This window comes from Sparus aurata, chromosome 5 (assembly GCF_900880675.1).
Source record: "Sparus aurata chromosome 5, fSpaAur1.1, whole genome shotgun sequence".
In the NCBI taxonomy this organism is placed as follows: domain Eukaryota; kingdom Metazoa; phylum Chordata; class Actinopteri; order Spariformes; family Sparidae; genus Sparus; species Sparus aurata.
Genome location: NC_044191.1, coordinates 4,538,892 through 4,558,775, shown reverse-complemented (window position 1 = coordinate 4,558,775; position 19,884 = coordinate 4,538,892). Strand labels below are relative to the sequence as shown.

At 41.4% G+C, this 19,884-nt stretch overlaps 1 protein-coding gene across 3 annotated transcripts in view; it reads left to right on the top strand.

The window, feature by feature from the left end:
- Window positions 1-19,884, top strand: part of top3b (DNA topoisomerase III beta) — a 47,022-nt gene that overhangs the window by 4,623 nt on the left and 22,515 nt on the right. For all 3 annotated transcript variants that reach the window (XM_030418117.1, XM_030418118.1, XM_030418119.1), the window contains exons 2-11: window positions 899-1,030; window positions 5,444-5,550; window positions 5,691-5,765; window positions 6,520-6,716; window positions 9,247-9,403; window positions 9,495-9,608; window positions 10,382-10,472; window positions 12,154-12,308; window positions 12,420-12,525; window positions 12,781-12,927. In XM_030418117.1, the coding sequence (XP_030273977.1) occupies window positions 899-1,030; window positions 5,444-5,550; window positions 5,691-5,765; window positions 6,520-6,716; window positions 9,247-9,403; window positions 9,495-9,608; window positions 10,382-10,472; window positions 12,154-12,308; window positions 12,420-12,525; window positions 12,781-12,927 (1,281 nt within the window). The remainder of the gene's footprint in view (window positions 1-898; window positions 1,031-5,443; window positions 5,551-5,690; window positions 5,766-6,519; window positions 6,717-9,246; window positions 9,404-9,494; window positions 9,609-10,381; window positions 10,473-12,153; window positions 12,309-12,419; window positions 12,526-12,780; window positions 12,928-19,884) is intronic.

The following is a 19,884-nucleotide window of genomic DNA, read 5'->3' as shown; positions in this document are numbered from 1 at the left end:
AAACCTAACCACCCCTTCACTTATTGGAAAAAGGACACTGCTATCAGAGGTCTCATGTTCCGGCCTCACCCACCACCATGTTCGACCTCTCAAAGTCTGACTATAAAAGTTTGCATTCATTAAACTTGCATTTCAGTGTGATGAGACTGGATTCTCCTAAAGAAAAAGTCATAGAGTAAAGGCTGCCATCATTCTGTAGGTAGCTATTTCTTCATTTTTGTGTCCTGCCAAACATTTGTTCCACCCCACACCACTGTATGTTTTTTTTTTTTTTTTAAGTATTTTTTTGGCCTTTAATGGCTTTATTGATAGTACAGCTAAAGAGACGACAGGAAGCAGGGAGAGAGAGAGAGGGGAAGTGACACGCAGCAAAGGGCCCCAGGCCCGGAGTCGAACCCGGGTCCGCTGCAAAGCTTCAGCACATGGGATGCCCGCTCCACCAACTTAGCTAAATGGCGCCCCTACTACACTGTATGTTAACATTAAAATAATACAAGACCTTTATGTAACACAGGAGTTTGTCCTTATGAAAGCTTTGTCGTTGTCATTGAGTGCCATCACTGGAGGGAATTTATCAGTTTACATGCAGCCTTTTCACGTTTGCAGTAGTACACCCTAAGACACACTTTTATGTGTAAAATTTGGAGAGTTACCCTGCAAGATTTAGTAGAAAAATGGTTTCAATTTCATTGTGGTCAGAGGCTTATAAAATCCTGCATCTTTAAGCAGTGGGCTGACATAGCAGCCCACTGCTCCTAGCTTGTATGTGTATACTTAGAATGTGCAGCTAGTGATGGGTTAAATGCAGAGGACAAATTTCGGGTGTGTTTACATGTCTGACAAATAAAGATTCTTCTTCTTCCTAATAATTACCTCATCTGTTCTCTTTGGACTTCAGGAAACTGTACAAGCCGCAAGGGACTCAATGGAGCATGCTCAGTGCTGGAATACACCGGCAGCTTCCAGGGCCAAACCGTACGCTTCAAGATGACGTCTGTGTGTGGACATGTGATGAGTCTGGATTTCATCGGTGGGTATCATCAATATTAGGTCCGGCTCAGCCTTCATTTTAAAGGCCCTCTATATAACATACATTCCATACTTGAGGTATTCTGATTGACACTAACTACTAACTAGAGAAATAAGCAATTGTAAGCTGTAGTGATACAGCAAGGTGAGATTTCCGTTGTCTCATCCTACTGCCAAAACCATTTAGTACAGTAACTTTATTTGGAAGCAATCACAACTCCAGTATTCAAGTCTTATTTTGTCATACTGACCTATCGTGTTTTAATGAAACTAGTGCATTGCCCGTAGGAAGCATGTATTTCTATAGAAAAGTGGGAGGTTAAGTAGCCTTTTCATGGATGGCCAAATGAGGCTGTGTTTGAAGGTGGGACGTCAGGGATATAATTGGCTGTTTTTGATTATACCACTATATGTCACCTTAAAAACTATTTACCTTGCCTTACTTGGTGTAATTATTTTTAGCACAACCTCACATGTGTGACTGTACAGTTATTTTTTCATTTTAAGGTACTATATTAACACTATGGACCTAAAATCACAAAATAACATAAAATCAGAGTAGAAAAAGTTTGTTTTTTTACTGTGAAAACCACAAATATGTTTAATGGACCAATTGCATTAGTTATAATGCAAATATAAATTGTTGTTTGCTAAATTGGTGCATAAGTTTTTGAAATTTACAAAGCTATGTGTAACTATTTACATTTAAATGCAGGCAATGCCTCAGGCTCAGGGCTCGGCTCATTCCTGCCTGTTCCACATTCAGCCGTCTCCTCCTTGGTTTGCCTCACAACACGACTCCACTACTCACTAAACACACTACACCAAACACTACACCACACACTAACTATACACTCCAAACACGCTATATGTCACAAATCTCTCAACTCTCAAAACTCGCTATCTCTGTCGCTGTCTCCAACACATCACTGCTGCTGTCAATCATCTGCCGATGTCCCTCCCACATCTTCCTGTTCCTCAACAACCAAACTTGCTGCTTGGACACTTTCTTGACAAAAGCACATTTTTACTGTTTCTTCCTGCACCAGACATAAAGCAAACGTAACGGCAATGTTCGCGAAAAAGCGTGTTGGACATTATTTACCCTGAATCCGGTTTTGGACATGCCGGTGCGCCCGCTCCGTCAACTCGGTAGGTAATGTTAGGCCGTGTGGGTCGGCTAGCGGCTAGCAGCTAGCTACACACAAACATCCACAGATTCCGATCCCACTTTGTTGACCGTGCGTCTCCGGATCTCCTCAGACCCGAACAGACTCAGTCTGGACTTGTTTAATCTCATTATAATCCACAACAGTCAGTTTAGATGAACAGAACAGAACAGAATGGGACCGAACCGCCGGCAAAATCCCGGTCCAGCTCGCGCCGCTGCAGGTATAAATCCGCTTGTGACAAAAGCAAATTTTTACTGTTTCTTCCTGCACCAGACACAAAGCAAACGTAACGGCAATGTTCGCGAAAAGGCGTGTTGGACATTATTTACCCTAAATCCGGTTTTGGACGTGCCAGTGCGTCCGCTCCGTCGACTCGGGTGGTGGGCCATGTAGCTAGCGCGGCTAGCACTAGCTTCACACAAACATCCACAGATTCCGATCCCACTTTGTTGTCCGCGCGTCTCCGGATCTCCTCAGACCCGAACAGACTTGGACTTGTTTAATCTCATTAATCCACAACAGTCAGTTTAGATGCACAGAACTCCAACCGCAAAATCCCGGTCCAGCTCGCGTCGCTGCAGGTATAAATCCGCTTGTTTTTTTAAGGTATGTCGTGGGCTTGAGCTCTGCAGTGATTGGCTCTGGTGCGCACGTGGCCACGGTGTGCAGTGGTTGGCTCCGGTGCCCACGTGACTGTGGTGGCTCCGGTGGACAATGCTTGCAGAATTTGTAAAGCATTTATGAAATAATTTATTCACGCTATCATTGCAGTCCAAGCAAATGCTTATTGCACACCACTGAACCACGCAGCAGCCATGTTGAAAGTCTCAGGTCAGTCTGATCCTGATCCGCAGAGATATTTGAGGAACACACACACACACACACACACACACACACACACACACACACACACACACACACAGACAGACAGAGATTCCTTGTATTATAGATAGATGTTTATGGTGCTTGTTACTACTGTGTTACACTGTACAGGTTTTCGGAGCAGTGCAGCTGACTAGACCAGTAACGTGACATTACTTGTGCATAATATTCATATTATCCTCAAGTTAGGGCTGGGCGATAAATCGTTAAAATTGATTAATTCGAGTTTGTGAAAGATCGATCTTCTCTTTACTTGCTCCGCCGCCACTCCCCATGGGCTGCCGTAGTTCATAGTGGGCTCCGCCCGCCCCCCGCATTGACTTTCCACAGAGAAACAAACACAACAACATGACATCAAGCCAAGAGTTTGTTCCTAAAAAGGCACCGTCTCGTCAGTAGTTTGTTTTTTGTGGCCCTCTGTATAGTTTGTTCAAAGGCTGTTGCAACTAAAGGCAGCAGACCAACCCATTTATTTCAGCATCGCAAACAGACGCATGTATCACAGTGGGACACTTGTTGTTCAGTACGAGATGCACAAGACAGTGGCAGCCCACAAACACCCGCTGAAAAAGCAGCGGACATTAGTGGCATCATTTAATCATTGTGTCCTGTATGACAAGAAAGGGGCTCGGGGGACAGCTATTATGGATGCAACAGTGTATATATAAAAGGTTGAAAAAAACAGTTAAATAAATAAATAAAATGCTTTACATTTATTTATACATTTCTGTTCACCCACATTTATTTTTCTGTATTTCTGTTTCCATATGTTAATGAGCTAGGAGGTCCTAACCTCAGTCAACAGCAACCTCAGACACAACATCAAGCTAACACAACAAAACAGCTACAGAGACCGAGGAGATGCTAGCATCTCCTGGATCTCAGCGGCTGTCCAGTTGTCCATCTTAATGTCCGTGGATGTAGTGATGGACTGACTGCTGTGATCAGCTGTTTCTTGGTTTTAAAACTCCCCGGCTGTGGGTCGCACAACAGTGCAGGTCATTAACACCTCCGCCCACATCACGCAGAGGCCAGCACATTTCCGCCTCGTTTTTAGATAGCGGGCGAGGCGGAAATAAGTGTACTCTCCGAAGCGGACAATCGGCGGACCACAACAGACCCCCAATTTTGCTGACCCTCTGTCTAAAACCACGGACCGAGTCGCCAAAAGGATGGGCAAATTGGTGGCTTGGTGCTCTGTCTAAAAATGGCTAGTGGTTTGCAGGTCGCAGACTCCGTGTGGATTAGTAGTGTTCAAGCCCCGTCGAAACGAATACACATATACATGACTTGGATTGATGAGCACAATGTTTTTCCTGGTTAGTGGACATGGCCAAGGACCCCTCTCCAGGCGTGATTCTCAAACCACACCACCAGCACATCTAGCTCCCTCGCCAGTTAAAATGAACGCCAGTTGAGGCTATTACGCTAACTGGAGCTGGTTTGCAACGTTACAGGGAGCAAGACTTGCTTTTGTCTGGCTCTCCCATTTGACCAATCATGCTGTTGACTGAGGTTAGGACCTCCTCCCTCATTAACATATGGACACAGAAATAAATAAATGTGGGTGAACAGAAATGTAGAAATACATGTAAAGCATTTTTTTATTCTTTTATTTACACTTATATTTATTTATTTATGAATTTATATATTTATTCATTTATGTATTCTTTTATGTATACATGTATTTATTTATGCATTTATTTGTGCATTTATTTATTTATTCATTTATGTATGCATTTATTTATTCTGTTATTTATACTTTTATTCATGCATTTATTTATTTATGCATTTATTTAAGCATTTATTTATTTATTTATTCCTGTATTTATTTATTTATTTATTTATTTATACTTAAGTCAGGTTTTGTCCTCCATACAGCCCTACCTCAAATAGTGTTTAAATAGAATTTGCCTACGTAGCCAGTGAGCACACCTGCGAGAGCTAGCAGCAGGATGCTGACTGCAGTTCATTTAACAAGAGTTCACTTAACTTAACAGTGTCACTACAAACAACATTTTTATGGAAGTTCCACCCGGGGCCTTTAACTGATTCTTAAAGATTTTACATGATGTTATTCAATAAACACCTTAAATTACAGCGTTCCTAAATACAATGAAGAAATTATGTTTGTGTTTCTTAAAATACTGTTCAGTTGGATTGAAATACAATGTGTGAGGGTATTTGTTTCTAGATTAGTCAGTGTAATAAACATCATGAATCAAAAGCATTAACTTCCACTTGATTGATTTGGGATTCATCTTCTTCAGTGTCCAACCTCTTGTCACAACTAAATGTTACAACTATAACTTATGTTCCCTGAAGAAGTTGAATGAAGTACAACATTCTTAATTTTCAAGGGAAATACAACAACTGGGATAAGGTGGACCCTGCAGAACTATTCAGCCAAGCTCCCACAGAAAAGAAGGAGGCCAACCCCAAACTCAACATGGTCAAGTTCCTCCAGGTAGGCCTAAGAGCAATTGACCCAGTGTTTTATATTTTATCACATAACATTGATGGTTATTGCATTCTGTATAATCAGTTGATTGTCACTGTGTCATGTCTTTTATCATGTTCAAGTTCAAGTTTCTCTTGTCATGTCAGGTTGAAGCCAGAGGCTGTGACTATGTGGTTTTATGGTTGGACTGCGATAAAGAAGGGGAGAACATCTGTTTTGAGGTAAATCATGCTCCATTTACATCAGCTGATCTGTCTCTGAATATGTTAGCTGCATAATGACATCCAGTCCGTGGGTCTTTGCATTCACACCTTGTAGTGAAATTAGTTCTTGATTGTGCCGATTGAGATCCAATTGTGATCTGATCTCAACCATAAGCTAACTATACAACAAACATGCCACGTCCAAAGTCGAGGGAGATAATGCTGTTCCATGCGCTATACTTCATCCTTTGAGGAGGAGGATGAGGACGAGGAGGAGGAGGGAACTATCAACTTGTCTGGGTTCTTTTTCTTGTGGTCACTGACCACCCCAAAAAATGTGCGGTCTGATCCGATTGCATTCCAATCTTGATGTGGTCTGTAATCACCTGGCATGAACATGTCTTTTGCCTAATCTGATAATGTTTCTGGATATAGATCACATAGAAATGCCACTTGTACAAGGGGTATCAACTTTCAATCTGCTTGTCCTAAGGCTGAGGGATTTAGCATACTAAAATTTTTAATTTCAGTTATCATTCATGATTATTGATATTATTTAATGGCCTTTTTTAAATAAAGACTGATAGATACAAGTTGAATTGAATTAAACCCCCTTACATTTTTTTTATATTGTAATTTTACCTCCCCACCCATAGAGGCCATTACAGCTATGTTTTTCCTAGGGGTGTTAGATCATATGGAAAGTAGTTACTGTGCCCTTAAATATTATAGTTTGATCTGTTGCTAAGTAACAGCTTCTCTTGCCTCCCAGGTACTGGATGCAATCCAGCCAGTAATGAACAAGGGGAGTGTCAGGGAGCAGAGTGTTTACCGAGCCAAGTTCAGCTCTATTACTGACACTGACATCTGGAACGCCATGAACCGCCTGGGAGAGCCCAACCGCAATGAGGCCCTGTCAGTGGATGCACGTCAGGAGCTGGATCTGCGCATTGGCTGTGCCTTCACCAGGTACACTGCTTTCTTCTAGGGACAGATCGATTGTTAGTCTGGCAAATTGCCGGGGTAGATAGTCAGCATTTTCCAATAGTCACTGCTCTGTGGTCTCACTCAATGTCCCAGTCACAACACTATTTGATTGATTACACGTCAACAGTAATAGTCTATCAAGTAGTCACTAAGTTTGAATAACTTTGCAAACTAAATACTATCTAAAATGATCAATTGTTGTGTAGTGTAAGTATAAAGCAGCAGACAATGGAAATACTCTCAGCACTGTGTGACCCCTACAGCCAGTGCAACACCCCTGACTGACAATTTGTCAAACGTAACGATGGCACTAACTACAAACAAAAGTCATTACGTTGTAGCATGTCTTGTCTTAAAAACTTGTATGTTGGAGTAAGCTTGTATGTAACACTGTGATCTTACCCTCTCACTGAAGTTACATAGTGCAGAAACAAGAGATTGGTGTCAGAGTTACTGAGACAGGGACACCATTCAGCCTATTACAAGACAATGTACCATCAACATGATTTTGAAGCTGTTATTTAAGGTCAAAAGTGTTTTGAAGATTTTCATTTTTTATGCAAATGTTCTGTATATTGGTTTTAAACCATGTTTCCCACAGAATGACTCTCAAACCTTAGCATTGGTTGGGGGTCGGATTTTTTCAGATGTGAGCTGTCCGACCAGAAGTGTCCAAATCTGACGAATTGAGATTGAGACTCAAAAATCCCAAATCTCTATTAGAATTGCTTTAACTACATTACATAGTGTGTCTTTAATTGTCCACCCAAGAACTTTAATACTTTGCATAAAAACCTTATACTTGGTCCTTCTCTATATTTCAGGTAGAATTAGTGAAACATTTAGAATGATGTCAGCTGTGGTTGGATTAAATATCTTCTCCTCACCACCCTGATAGACTCCTCCCTCACTTCAGGCCTTATTTCAGTTCCTTTCAAGAGAGCTACAGTAAAGCCACTCCTAAAGAAACCCACCCTACACTCAGCCCGATTCAAGACGATTGTACAGGCCTTCAAGGCCGCAACGGAACTGCACCCATCTACCTCCAAACACTGGTCAGACCATACGCCCCAGTGCAAGCACTTTTCTCCGCTACACTACATCTGCTGTACTGACCAATGTCAGGACAGCAGAGTCACTTGCCATTTTCCGCAAAATTCTGAAGACTCACTTGCAGAGTCCTGCACGGGTTCGGGTACCCGACGGGTGACCCGCACAATTTGGATGAAACGGGTGAAAAATAATGTCCTGTGTCGGACAAGGGTGCGGATCGGGTCGGACGCCTAGAGAGCGCGGGTCGGGTTTTGCGATTGTCATTTTCATGGCATCAGGTGCAAAAAAAAAAAAAACATTAGCGACACATCTACAAAAATATGCCTGCATTTCAAAATGATAAGCATGTACCGTATTGATTCGAATATAGGACGAGGTTTTTTCGATGAAAATTATGTGGAAAAAGTGGGGTCGTGACGGTTGTCTTCTAATAGGGGTCTAACCGTTGACACATGCTGATAGTTGTCTGGGTCGCTACACGACCGCAACAGCAGAGGGCGCCAGCTTATTGTAGAGACGTCACTGACACTCTGGCTGGGGTTATCTGTCAATCACAGCGGAGAAGAAGTGACAGGAGATGAAGTTAACAGACATCTGAGGCGGAGCTATGATGCTGATTTTAAGATAATGGAGATCAGTGCAGCGGAGGCGCCAAGCAACTGTCAGCCAGCCAAGAAATATGGAGTTATGGAGTGTAACGTCCGAAGATGGCGGGTCCAAAAAGACCGTCTGAAAACGCTAACAGTAAGAGAAAAGCTTATCGTGGTCCTCTAAGCGGCTGCTTCCAAGAGACTGACAGGAGGAGGGTATGTGAGTTTGTTATTGAGAAACGAATTTTGGTTATCAGAGTCTTTTTCTGAAGTCTTGAAAAGAGGGTCGTCTTATAATCAGGGTCGTCCTATATTCGGGTCAATACGGTAGCTATATTTCATATGAGCTCAGTCATGCGTGCTTTCGCCCTCCCAGAACTCCCATTCCCCACGCTGGCTTACTTTCATTTTTAAAAATTGCGTCAGTCTAATTTTGCTTCGGGTGCAGGTCGGGCGTCGGTATCAATTTATAGCGTGTCGGCTCGGGTGCGGAATGTAATTTGTGCTACTGTCGGGAAACGGGTCGGATGCGGTTAAGTACGACGGGTACGGGCGGGTGCAGGTTTGCAAAATAAGACCCGTGCAGGACTCTGCGCACTTGTTCTGACTTCACCTCGACCCCGCATAGCATTACTCCCTCGCAACAATCCTCACAACAGTCCTGTTTAACAAAGCACATTTTCATTAGCATTTATAATGTTGAGGTGAGATTTGAACTCCATATTGAATACAAATAAGAATCAAAATTTCATCAGATGCTTTGTCCAGGAGGAGACATGATATGTTCCCTGCTCTACTACTTTGATTACAACTGACCTAAGGTAAGAGTTTGTGTAGCCTTAGACTGTCTTTTGTTGTCCAAATATCAGGTTCCAAACCAAGTACTTCCAGGGCAAATATGGCAATCTAGACTCCTCGTTGATCTCATTCGGCCCATGCCAGACCCCAACACTAGGCTTCTGTGTGGAACGCCATGACAAGATCCAGTCCTTTAAACCAGAGACTTACTGGGTCATCCAGGCGAAGGTAAGGCTCTAGTTATACTTACACCCACACAGTATCAATAATCTCTTCCTTCCATGCACCATTCATGGACATGTTCTGGTGTTTTGGTTAGGTCTTCAAAGGGAAGGACAGCCCACTGACACTGGATTGGCACAGGGTGAGGGTCTTCGACAGGGAGGTCGGTCAGATGTTCGTCAACCTGGCCAAGACATCTAGGGAGGCCCAGGTATTTATTATTATATTATTTAATAAATTAATATGTATGCAGCCTGACTGATACTATATTTTTATTCTTACATGTATTACTTGTTTTTTCAGGTCACTTTTTATTTGGATTTAAAAGTAAAAGTGATATCAGTAAGTTTATCAGTAAGCTTTAGAGGTGCTGGTATGTTAATTTTCTTACTTTTGGACAAAGCCAGTCCCGCGGATTTGTACTTATCTAGGTCTATTGATGACTGTCTAAAGCTTCTTATTTAACTGTGTTCTGGATCATTATCCTGTTGTAGGATGAAGTTGCCTCCAATTAAGTGCTGAGTTATAGTGGTCCTCTGAAAAACCTGTGTAGATAAACATTCAAAATCAGCCATTTCCTGATAGAATAGTAATTTACAACATTGACAATGTGTAGACTGTTTCAGATCAATTGAACATAATTTAATGTAATACATTTTGGCTTTTCTGTCAAAAATAATTCTGAATGACCTAGAGCTTTTGAGTGTATCAAGTGTTGACATTAATAGTCTCAAAATTCCTGCGTTGGTTAGACAAGGATCCTGTTGAAGATTGAAGATGTACTGTATTTGTGGTACAGTTATGACTTGAATGTCTGTATGGATCTTGTAGTGGTTTAAGTTTTTTTAAATTACCAAAGACAAAGAGAATTTCAGCTGGCAAGAGAATTTGTGTACATAAGTCATATTCCTGTACCTGATTGATTCACCCAGGTCACAGTAAACTGAAATTAGAGCTCGCCTTAGTTGATCTCTCTTAATACAGGTGGAGTCAGTGAGTAAGAAAGAGAAGGCCAAGCAGAGACCCCAGGCCTTGAACACAGTGGAAATGTTGAGAGTGGCCAGCTCTGCTTTAGGTATGTTCACATCAACATAAGCATCATTTCATCAGTTGTAATGAGGTTCAACATGTAAGTGATAAATGATATAAATAATATGAATTATATGAATGGTTAAAATAGGGCTGGGCGATATGGCCTAAAAATTGAATCTCCGTTTTTTTCACATCAAACTCGATTTACGATTTTACTCGATTTTTTATTCCTTCTCTAAACCAAACTTCAAATGACAAAGAATTGATTAAAAGCATTGCATTTATTTTAATGCTTTTATTCTAAACAAATTTGCCTTGCCATTGTAAACAGTGCAGCTTCAAACTCACTTGAAAAAATAAATAAAAGTGCATCCTTTTGAAAATAATTTGTCCCTTTTTGATAAAATGCTTTTGGAAAAGTAAATTTAACATGTCAGATTGCTTGCTATTATAAAAATAGATCAGTTTCCATATTGGTACTGATAAAGCGTTGACATAACTTTCATTAAATAGTTTATTTTTGCAAAATGTGCCTTTTGTTTACAAAAAGTATTTTATATCACTGATAATATGTAAACTAAATTAAACATCTGCATAGAAAACATGATATGTTGGTAGATGTACTGGACATGAGGTGTGTGCTTGCTGTCTTTTTAACATATTTTGGCCAGGAAGACGAGCCTGTAGACCTCCTACCTCTGGCCTGAGACCCCATTGCGGCTTCGTAGCACAAACCGCGGGTCTAACATTTTCAGCATGTGGATGAACCTCCGGCTTTTCCACTGTATATATGGGCACACTATCTTTAGCGATATGCAACGTGACTGCATCCATAAGAGCTGTCCATCAAGCCCCTTTCTTGTCATACGGGATACAATGATTAAATGATGCCACTAATGTTTGCTGCTTTTTAGCAGGTGTTTGTGGGCTGCCATGGTCTTGTGCATCTCGTACTGAACAACAAGTGTCCCACTGTGATACATGTGTCTGTTGAGATGCTGAAATAAATGGGTTGGTCTGCTGCCTTTAGTTGCAACTGCCTTTGAACAAACTATGCAGCAGGCCGTGGATTGTTCGAGGTCCAATGCCACAAAACCGAACTACTGACGAGACAGTGTCTTTTTAGGAACGAACTCTTGGCTTGATGTCATGTTGTTTGTTTCTCTGTGGAAAGTCAATGCGGGGGGAGGGCGGAGCCCACTATGAACTACGGGAGCCCATGAGGAGCGGCAGCGGAGCAAGTTAAAGAGAAAATTGATTTTATTTTATTTTTTTTTTAAATTGTCCTAAACCACAAACTGGAATTAATTGATTTCCTGTCATAACCCTAACCCTAACCCTTCCCACTTATTTCCTGGAGTTTCATTTACCCATTTTTAGAAATAGCATCACTGATACTGACACAAAATTGAAATGTAAGAAAATATTGAAAACACCCCATCACAATACTGCAGAGCCTGACGTGGGAGACATGTAATTTTTTAAACCCTTTGAATTTGTTTTATCAAGTACACATGTTGACTGTCAGTTTATGAGAATTTTGCAAGTCAAGACAGTCTTCGTCAGTCTCACTTTTGGAGCCTTGTAGCCTATAGCAGCAAGCGACAAAACCATTCCTCAATGTCCTATAGCAGGTGGTCATTGTAGTTTTTAAGCTAACTTAACTCAAATGAGAAATTTAGTGAGTATTTGGAGCAGCTGAGTCCAAATAAACTTGTGTTCAGGCATGGGTCCCCAGCATACCATGCAGATTGCAGAGCGCCTGTATACACAGGGCTACATCAGCTACCCACGTACTGAGACGACCCACTACCCAGAGAACTTCGACCTAAAGGGAGCGCTAAAGCAGCAGATCAACAATTGCATCTGGGCAGAGGAGGTGAGGGCCAACAGACTGACTGTATTGTACTCAGAGGCAGGCAGTTTAAATATTATGCTTGTTGAATACACATAATGTCTCTAAAAAGATATTGTACCCTTTCTTAATCAGGTGAAGGCACTACTTTCAACTGGATTAAATCGACCCAGGAAAGGAACAGATGCTGGAGACCATCCACCAATAACTCCCATGCGTGCTGCCTCAGAAGCGGAACTGGGTGAGTCATACAACTAAATAAATAATCATCGATAATCATCAGCCGTCAGAGTAGCCATTTTATTGTATATGATGTATTGATTATGGATCGATTCATGATTCAATGTTTAACGAGAGTGAATGAAGGAGTATGTTTTTGAAACCATACACTGATCACCAGCGCACACTCCTTCATCCAAGCCACAAGATAAATTCCAACATGGACCCCTTTGTGCTCAGGTTCTAACCCATGTTGTTCCTCACCTCACTTCCACAGGAAGTGATGGCTGGCGGCTATATGAGTACATCACACGCCATTTCATTGCCACTGTGAGTCAAGACTGCATGTACCTGCAGACCACCATAGACTTCAAGATTGGAACGGAGGCCTTCTCATGTAGTGGCAAAACCCTGGTATCAGCAGGTAAAGCCGGCAGGTCACATGTTCAGCTCACTTCCTACAGATTACCAGTCTGCAGTTTGCACTTTGCATGTTTCAGTCTTTTAAGAAGTTGTCAGTAGATTAGGTTATTGGGAGTTATAAGTAAAACACAAGGGACGGGTCGGGTACTGGTAAACAGTGTTGGGGAAGCTACTTTGCAAGCATAGCTTGTAAAACTACATGTAGTTCAGCCTGGCAGTAGTTTAAACAAACTACATTTCTACCCCTGGAGAAACAATCTCACAAGTAAACTGGTGTTAACTGGTGTAATTCAATATCTTAAATAACAAAAGAATATAAAATCTTGACCAAAAAAAGAAGTCCTTTCTTTACAGAAACACTGTTAAACACTGTTTTTGTGTCTTATAAAAAAAGTGCAACTGAAGTAGTTATTCACTTAAATAACAAAGAATAACTGGATTTTTAAAAACAAATCCCACATCAAAATAATAACATCAAAACACAAAATCTCTTCAAATAAACTAAGACTGGCTTGTGTAGCTTGAAACTTTCAGGTTTCTCTTGAGGAAAATCAACATGCCAACATTCTCAGGCCAAAACTGAGATCTCTGTGAGGTTACAACATCCCCTGCGGTCGAAAAGACCCTTTTACTAGGGACAGAGGTGGCTGGTGTAGTGAGGTAAGCCTTTGCTTGAGGTGAAAGCAGTGGGTAAAACTTACTGTTCTCCTTCCACAATTTGAATGGGCAGCTTGTGAGGGAAATAGACATTTCACTTCTGTACCTGACAATTTCTGCCTCAATCCTACACATGTGATTGGTCTGTGCTGCCCCTACACTTTCTGTTAAAGTCCCTTCTAGGAGTTCTTCCAATGCGGTCTTCTTGAGAGGTGGCTGTTGAAGGTCTGCATCCACCATGTCTGCCTTGTCAGCGGGCAGCTCTGATGCATGTGTAGAGGCACCAGTGTCTGTTATACCCTCATTAGTTTCCTCCACAGGGGAATTGGTATGTAAATAGCAAGACAAGAACTTAGTAATATATATATTATATTATTCATATGCACAATTATGAAAAAATAATACATGTATATATGTATATTAATGATATAAAGGCAAATAATTGTGCAGGAGAGGAAAACAAACCCAAAGGGCTTATGTAAAATCCTCCCCTCCAATACAAAATCACTAAAACAGATCAACCAATAGAAAAAAAAAAAAAAAAAAGAAGCAGAAAGGGGAAGGAGACAAGAAAAAAAAACAGGAAAAACGAGACAACAACAAGGACAAAGATCAGTATGAACATAAGTATGAAACACAGTAATTGAAAGTAAAATAAGTATCTGGTTGTGCATCTGCACAGCTTTCTCCTTCACCCTCTGGAACACATCCTGGTGCTGATCTTCAGTAAGATGAGGTAGAGAGCGGAATCTGGGGTCTAACGCAGTGCAGTCCAGCAGATGGTTGTCCCCGGGCCCAGTGTATCTGTCTGATAATTGTTGAAGATAGCTTTCTTCATCATGCTAACCGTGGTGGAGTCCTCCTCCACTGGCAACATGCTCTGTTCAATCGTGTGCTTTAAGGGCACAATTACAGACACTGTTGGGTTTTGTTAATCACTTAGCGCGGTGGTGACTGTCTTCAAAGTTTTGAGAAGTTTCATGATGTCCTCGGCATCACGGATGTCCAAGTTGTCCGGTGTGTAGATTTCACGGGTGTTACAACAGACTTCTGGGCTAAGCAGAGCAGCAGCCACAGCCGGTTGCAGGTCAAGAAATCGTTCCAACATGTCCAGGCTGCTATTCAAGCGTGTGGTAACGTCCACAATTAGCTTGTGCTCATTGATGTCCGGGCCGAGCAGTAGTTTTTGCTTCGCAGCCAACACAGCAGTGGCTGTCAGGCTCCTGCGGAAGAAGTTCACGATCCGCCGGATCTGACCCAGCAAGCGCGCGATGCGCGGCGCACACAAACCAGCCTGTGTGGCTATATTTAAAGTGTGGGCAAAACACTTGATGTGCGGTGCCAGCCCGGCTTCCCTCACTGCCACAACCATGTTTCTCGCATTGTCGGTGACTACAACGATACCTTGTTGTTGCCTTTCCAGCTGCCATTCCGCCACCGCCTCCTTTAGCACTTCAGCTATGTTAGCCCCAGTATGTGACTCCAAAAGAGGTCGTGCCTGAAGCACAAAGCCAGCCAACTCCCACTCGGCATTGATCACATGAACAGTTATAATTTCCTTTGAGTGGCTCTAGATGTCCACCCGTCAGTTGTGATAGACACAGTATTAGCCCTCCGGAGAACCTCAACCACATGAGCTCTTACCTCTGGTAGAGTTTTGGCACCACCACCTGGCTGGAGGACTGTCGTGACAGGATGCGGTATCTTGGTTCTAGCGTGTTCATCAACAGCCGAAAGCCCTCATTTTCAACCAAGGAAAATGGCCTCAAATCTTTTCCAATAAAATAACCAGTTGCCCTGGTAATTTCTTGCACTCTTGCGTTGTTATGGGGGAGAGGAGATGCAAAGCCTCTCGTCAGGGTGGTTTGCCCCTTCGGCAATTTTCACTCAGGATGTGGCGTAACGTTATTTTGCTTCTCACTGTGGTGGCGGCTAATTGGTCCCCCCAGGAATCCGCAATCGCAGAAATTACCGCAGATTTCTCGGCGGTCCGTGGATTCAAAGAACTTCTGCGGAATATCACATCTTGCATGTAGTTTTCATCCCGGCCGCTAGATGTTGCTCTCAGATAGACTGGGCTCTAGACTCACAGTAGAAGTACACTACTCACTGCATCCGGTGGACGTGGTAAACGTTTACAAAAGAAAAAACTGTTTATAATTTGGACTTGATGGCACATTTTATGTCAGCATTTCATCGCTGTAACTGATGTTTACATTTACTATCTGCAGTATGCAGTAGGCACTTTCTGTTCCTAAACCTTCACCCATAGTTTTGTAAAAAGTTTTGCACTTTTTATGTTGCAAATAACGGGGACAAAGACAATGTTGATGTTGATTATTTTAAAACCAGTAATAGTTGGTTCCACCATGTTTTACAGTGGTATTGCATTAAATTTCATAATAGAATATTTAATTCATTATTACATTAAACAATTAAACAAGTATGTTTTTTAATGTTTGCAGAATTTTAACTTTCAAGCCGCAATATCAAGAATTGCTCTCTGCAGAATCAAAATTGCTCTCCGTGGTATTTAAACTTTTTCTCTGCAGATTCCTGGGGGGGAATAGCTAATATGCTGCTGCATCTTTCTTGTGTTGCTGGTATATGTTAGCAGTCTCTTGCAATATTTACATGCTGTTTTGGTTTTGTCTGTCCCTTTCTCACTGGTTGTATTTGTGTATATGGGGAATCCAAAATGCTGCCACACAGGTGATTTAAAACCGCTCAGTGCATCCTCTATTTCAAAGTTGTTGCCTACCGTCACCATGTCTTCCCTCGTTCTGTGCCCCATACCTACGTAGTGACGTAAGTCACGTGACTTGACGTCTGACGTTGAACAAATGAATTACCAACCAGTGACTTTTTTTTCGATAACTTAACCTATTTCTAAAAAAAAAAAAAAAGAAGAATGCATCCTACTTCTCTCGCATTTGCGATTCATTTTTTCTGTCAACCGATGCGAATCGTCACGCGTTTGTACCGATTTTTAATCGTGTCATGATGCATCGTTACATCCCTACTCTCAACTCAGGTTTTATTTTTTTAAAGAACAAAAGCTGACATTTTTGGTCAACATCACAGGAACTTCAGAGGCATGAACACTTAGGCACTAGAACTAGATCCCAGAGCAGAATCGCTTTTTGACACGACACATGAGCAGTAAGTTTTAACTTATTTCACATGAGCAAGTTTTTATCAAACAGCTGGTTCTGTTTGGCACTAAAAACATCTCAACCAACACTAAAAAGCTGCTTACATGCTGCACTGGCTGGGACACCAGTGTCAACATTTTTGTCGTTTTCAGCTTGCAGAGCTCACAGGTGAACACAGAGTTCGTGTCTGTAGATGCATCTATTTCCAACATGTACATGCTCAAATATGGCCGTGGTTGGGCTGGCGCATTCGGGGGTAACCGGAGGATTGTCCATGACGTACTTGTGCCATATGAACACTGCCTTTCTTGGCACAAAGACCCACCCACTCTGTGAAGCATTTGAGTGCTGCCAGGGCAAGCCAATCAGAGGCAGCATTTTCAAAGAAAAATAAAATAAAATGTATATTATATAGGTCTTTTTTTAATAAAAAAAAAAAAATTCATGTTATTGGACGAAATTGTAGTTTGTAAGTTGAGTAGTTAAGCTAAAAAAAATGACCCAAAAAGTAGTTGAAATACTTGATGCAGCACAAAATATGAATGTGGTTTAACTACCAGCAAGTTACAGCAAATTGTAGTTAAGCTATGTAGTTCAACAACATGTAGTTTAGGTCTCCCCAACACTGCTGGTAAACATAATGACCGCTCATCACTGTCAACGTTTTTTGTGTCTCTGATTCATGTCTTCATGTCACTCAGTAGGGCTGTGCCAAAATATCGATACTACGATATATTGCGATATTTCATCTTGAGGTACGTTATCGACACACTGGTGCCAAATATCGATATTTAAAAATGTAAAAAAAAAATAAATATATATATATATATATATATATATATATATATATATATATATATATATATATATATATATATATATATATATATATATATATATATTAGGGCTGGGACTCGATTAAAAAAATTAATCGAATTAATCTGAGGCTTTGTAATTAATTAATCGAAATTAATCGCATTTTAATCGCATATAAATATTTGACCTGAGAACAGTGAGAAGCAATTTTTTTCACATGGATTTTAGTATGCCATTGAATAATGACTGAATACAGAAGCTTAAGCAACAAAACATTGTTTTGTTTTTTAAGACCAACAGACCAGTGCAATTTTAAAAAAATGTTTTGGCCTTTTATGGCTTTATTGATAGTACAGCTGAAGATATGACAGGAAACAGGGAGAGAGAGAGGGGGAGTGACACGCAGCAAAGGGACCCAGGCCGGGAGTCGAACCTGGGTCCACTGCAGAGCCTCGGCACATGGGACGTGCGCTCTTTTGCCATTAAGCGCAGCAATAGCATGCTCTTATCTACGCTGCCATCCGTCCGCTTTTTAAAACAAAATTTCCCATCCACGGGGCCAACCAAAGCAGTCTCATCTGCTTCTTCGTTCATTGTTGTTGTATTAAGTCATGAACGTTAGTTGGTGCTCCAGTATAATCGGTACCCCTGAACAGTGTTGGTAACGTTACTTTTAAATAGTAATTAGTTATAGTTACTAGTTACTTCTCCCACAAAGTAACTGAGTTAGTAACGGAATTACTCCAATATAAAAGTAATTAGTTACCAGGAAAAGTAACTCTTGTGTTACTTTCTTTTCTTCCCCTTTTGAGCTCGGCATTGTATTTATGTACTCTGCATCTATATCTATGTATTTAGAAAATGTCTCTCTGCATGGCGGACCGGCACCTGCTCTCCCTGGTATTTAGCCAATGAAGGAGTCTGAGTCAGCTGTTGATAACGGGAGCAAGTTCTCAACAACATACCTGCCTATCATTGCATTCAGTTCAGTCTGTGTCACAAGTCTTAGTGAAGCTGGAGCAGAAACATCCAGCTGTAGCTGCTCGGACGGCTCTGTGTCCTTCTGTGTTAGCAGAGCTCACGTTAGCCACACCTGCTATCCTCATCAACAGTGTCAACAACAGAGTTTTTGGCCACTAGTGTTGTAGAAGCGCGTGCAGTTGAGAGATGCTTCATTAGATTAGAGCTCCTTATAACTGACGTGGACAAAGTAGGTTAAAGTAGTGTCTGTACTTCCACTTTGAAAACGTTAACTTTCCCTCTGGACTCTCCATTTCTGCAGCTCACCTCTGCTAGTTTGTGTGTGCGAGGCTGTGTGGTTTGTGTGTAAACCGAACACAGCTTCTGATTGGCTTACGAACTCTCACTCTACCTTAGAGAGCCAATCAACACCTCTGCGGTTGTCCCGCCCCTCCCTCCTGCCTCACCGGAGGAAAATAAAACAGCTCTGCCGCTCCGGTCGCTGAGAGCCGAGTCAGCTTCAATGAGAAACTAATTCATTAGATTACTCCGTTACTGAAAAAATAACGCCGTTAGTAACGCCATTATACTTAAACGCTGTTACTCCCAACACTGCCCCTGAAACTCTTCCAGTGAGAAACGTTCCGCGGTGCAAAAATTAGTGCGATTAAAATGCGTTATTTTTTTTAACGCGTTAATTTTTGTGTGATTAATTAATCGTAATTAACGCGCTAAAGTCCCGGCCCTAATAAATATATACATTTTCTTTTTTTTTTTTTTTTGGCCCACCACCACCACCAGGCCCGGTTCTAGACTGCCTTGATTGGGGGGGCAGTAAGAAATGTTGATGGGTCACCAACTGCTACTGTTTTGAGTGCCATAGAGATAACGTTTTTTTTGTATGCCTACCAGTCTATGATGCCAACCCAGACATAAGCATCGCAGATTCGCCGTGGTTCCATCGGCAAAGCTCTAACGGGAATTCTTTTTCTGGATTGACGAAGAAAACAAATTCTGTGGCCAACAAATTATTGATGTCAGTCTACTAGCATATTTTCTATTTCAATTTGAAGCTACAATGTAATTGGCATTTTACATTTTAAGCCCACCTCCACCTCCATGATGTAGGACAACTTTATCAATGCCCAATTAGAATTAGTTATCTAATATGAAATGGAATCTAAACCTAAATATTGCGCAACTGGCAGACAGAACTTTTGATGCACGGAAAGAACACACACTTTTGAGGCCCAGTGATGCTATAAACAAGTGCACCAAAACATGGACATATGAATGCATAACCCCAATGCATAAAAAAAAAACTAAATCATCAGAGCCAGCCATTCCATAATAATAATGTCTTGCCATCA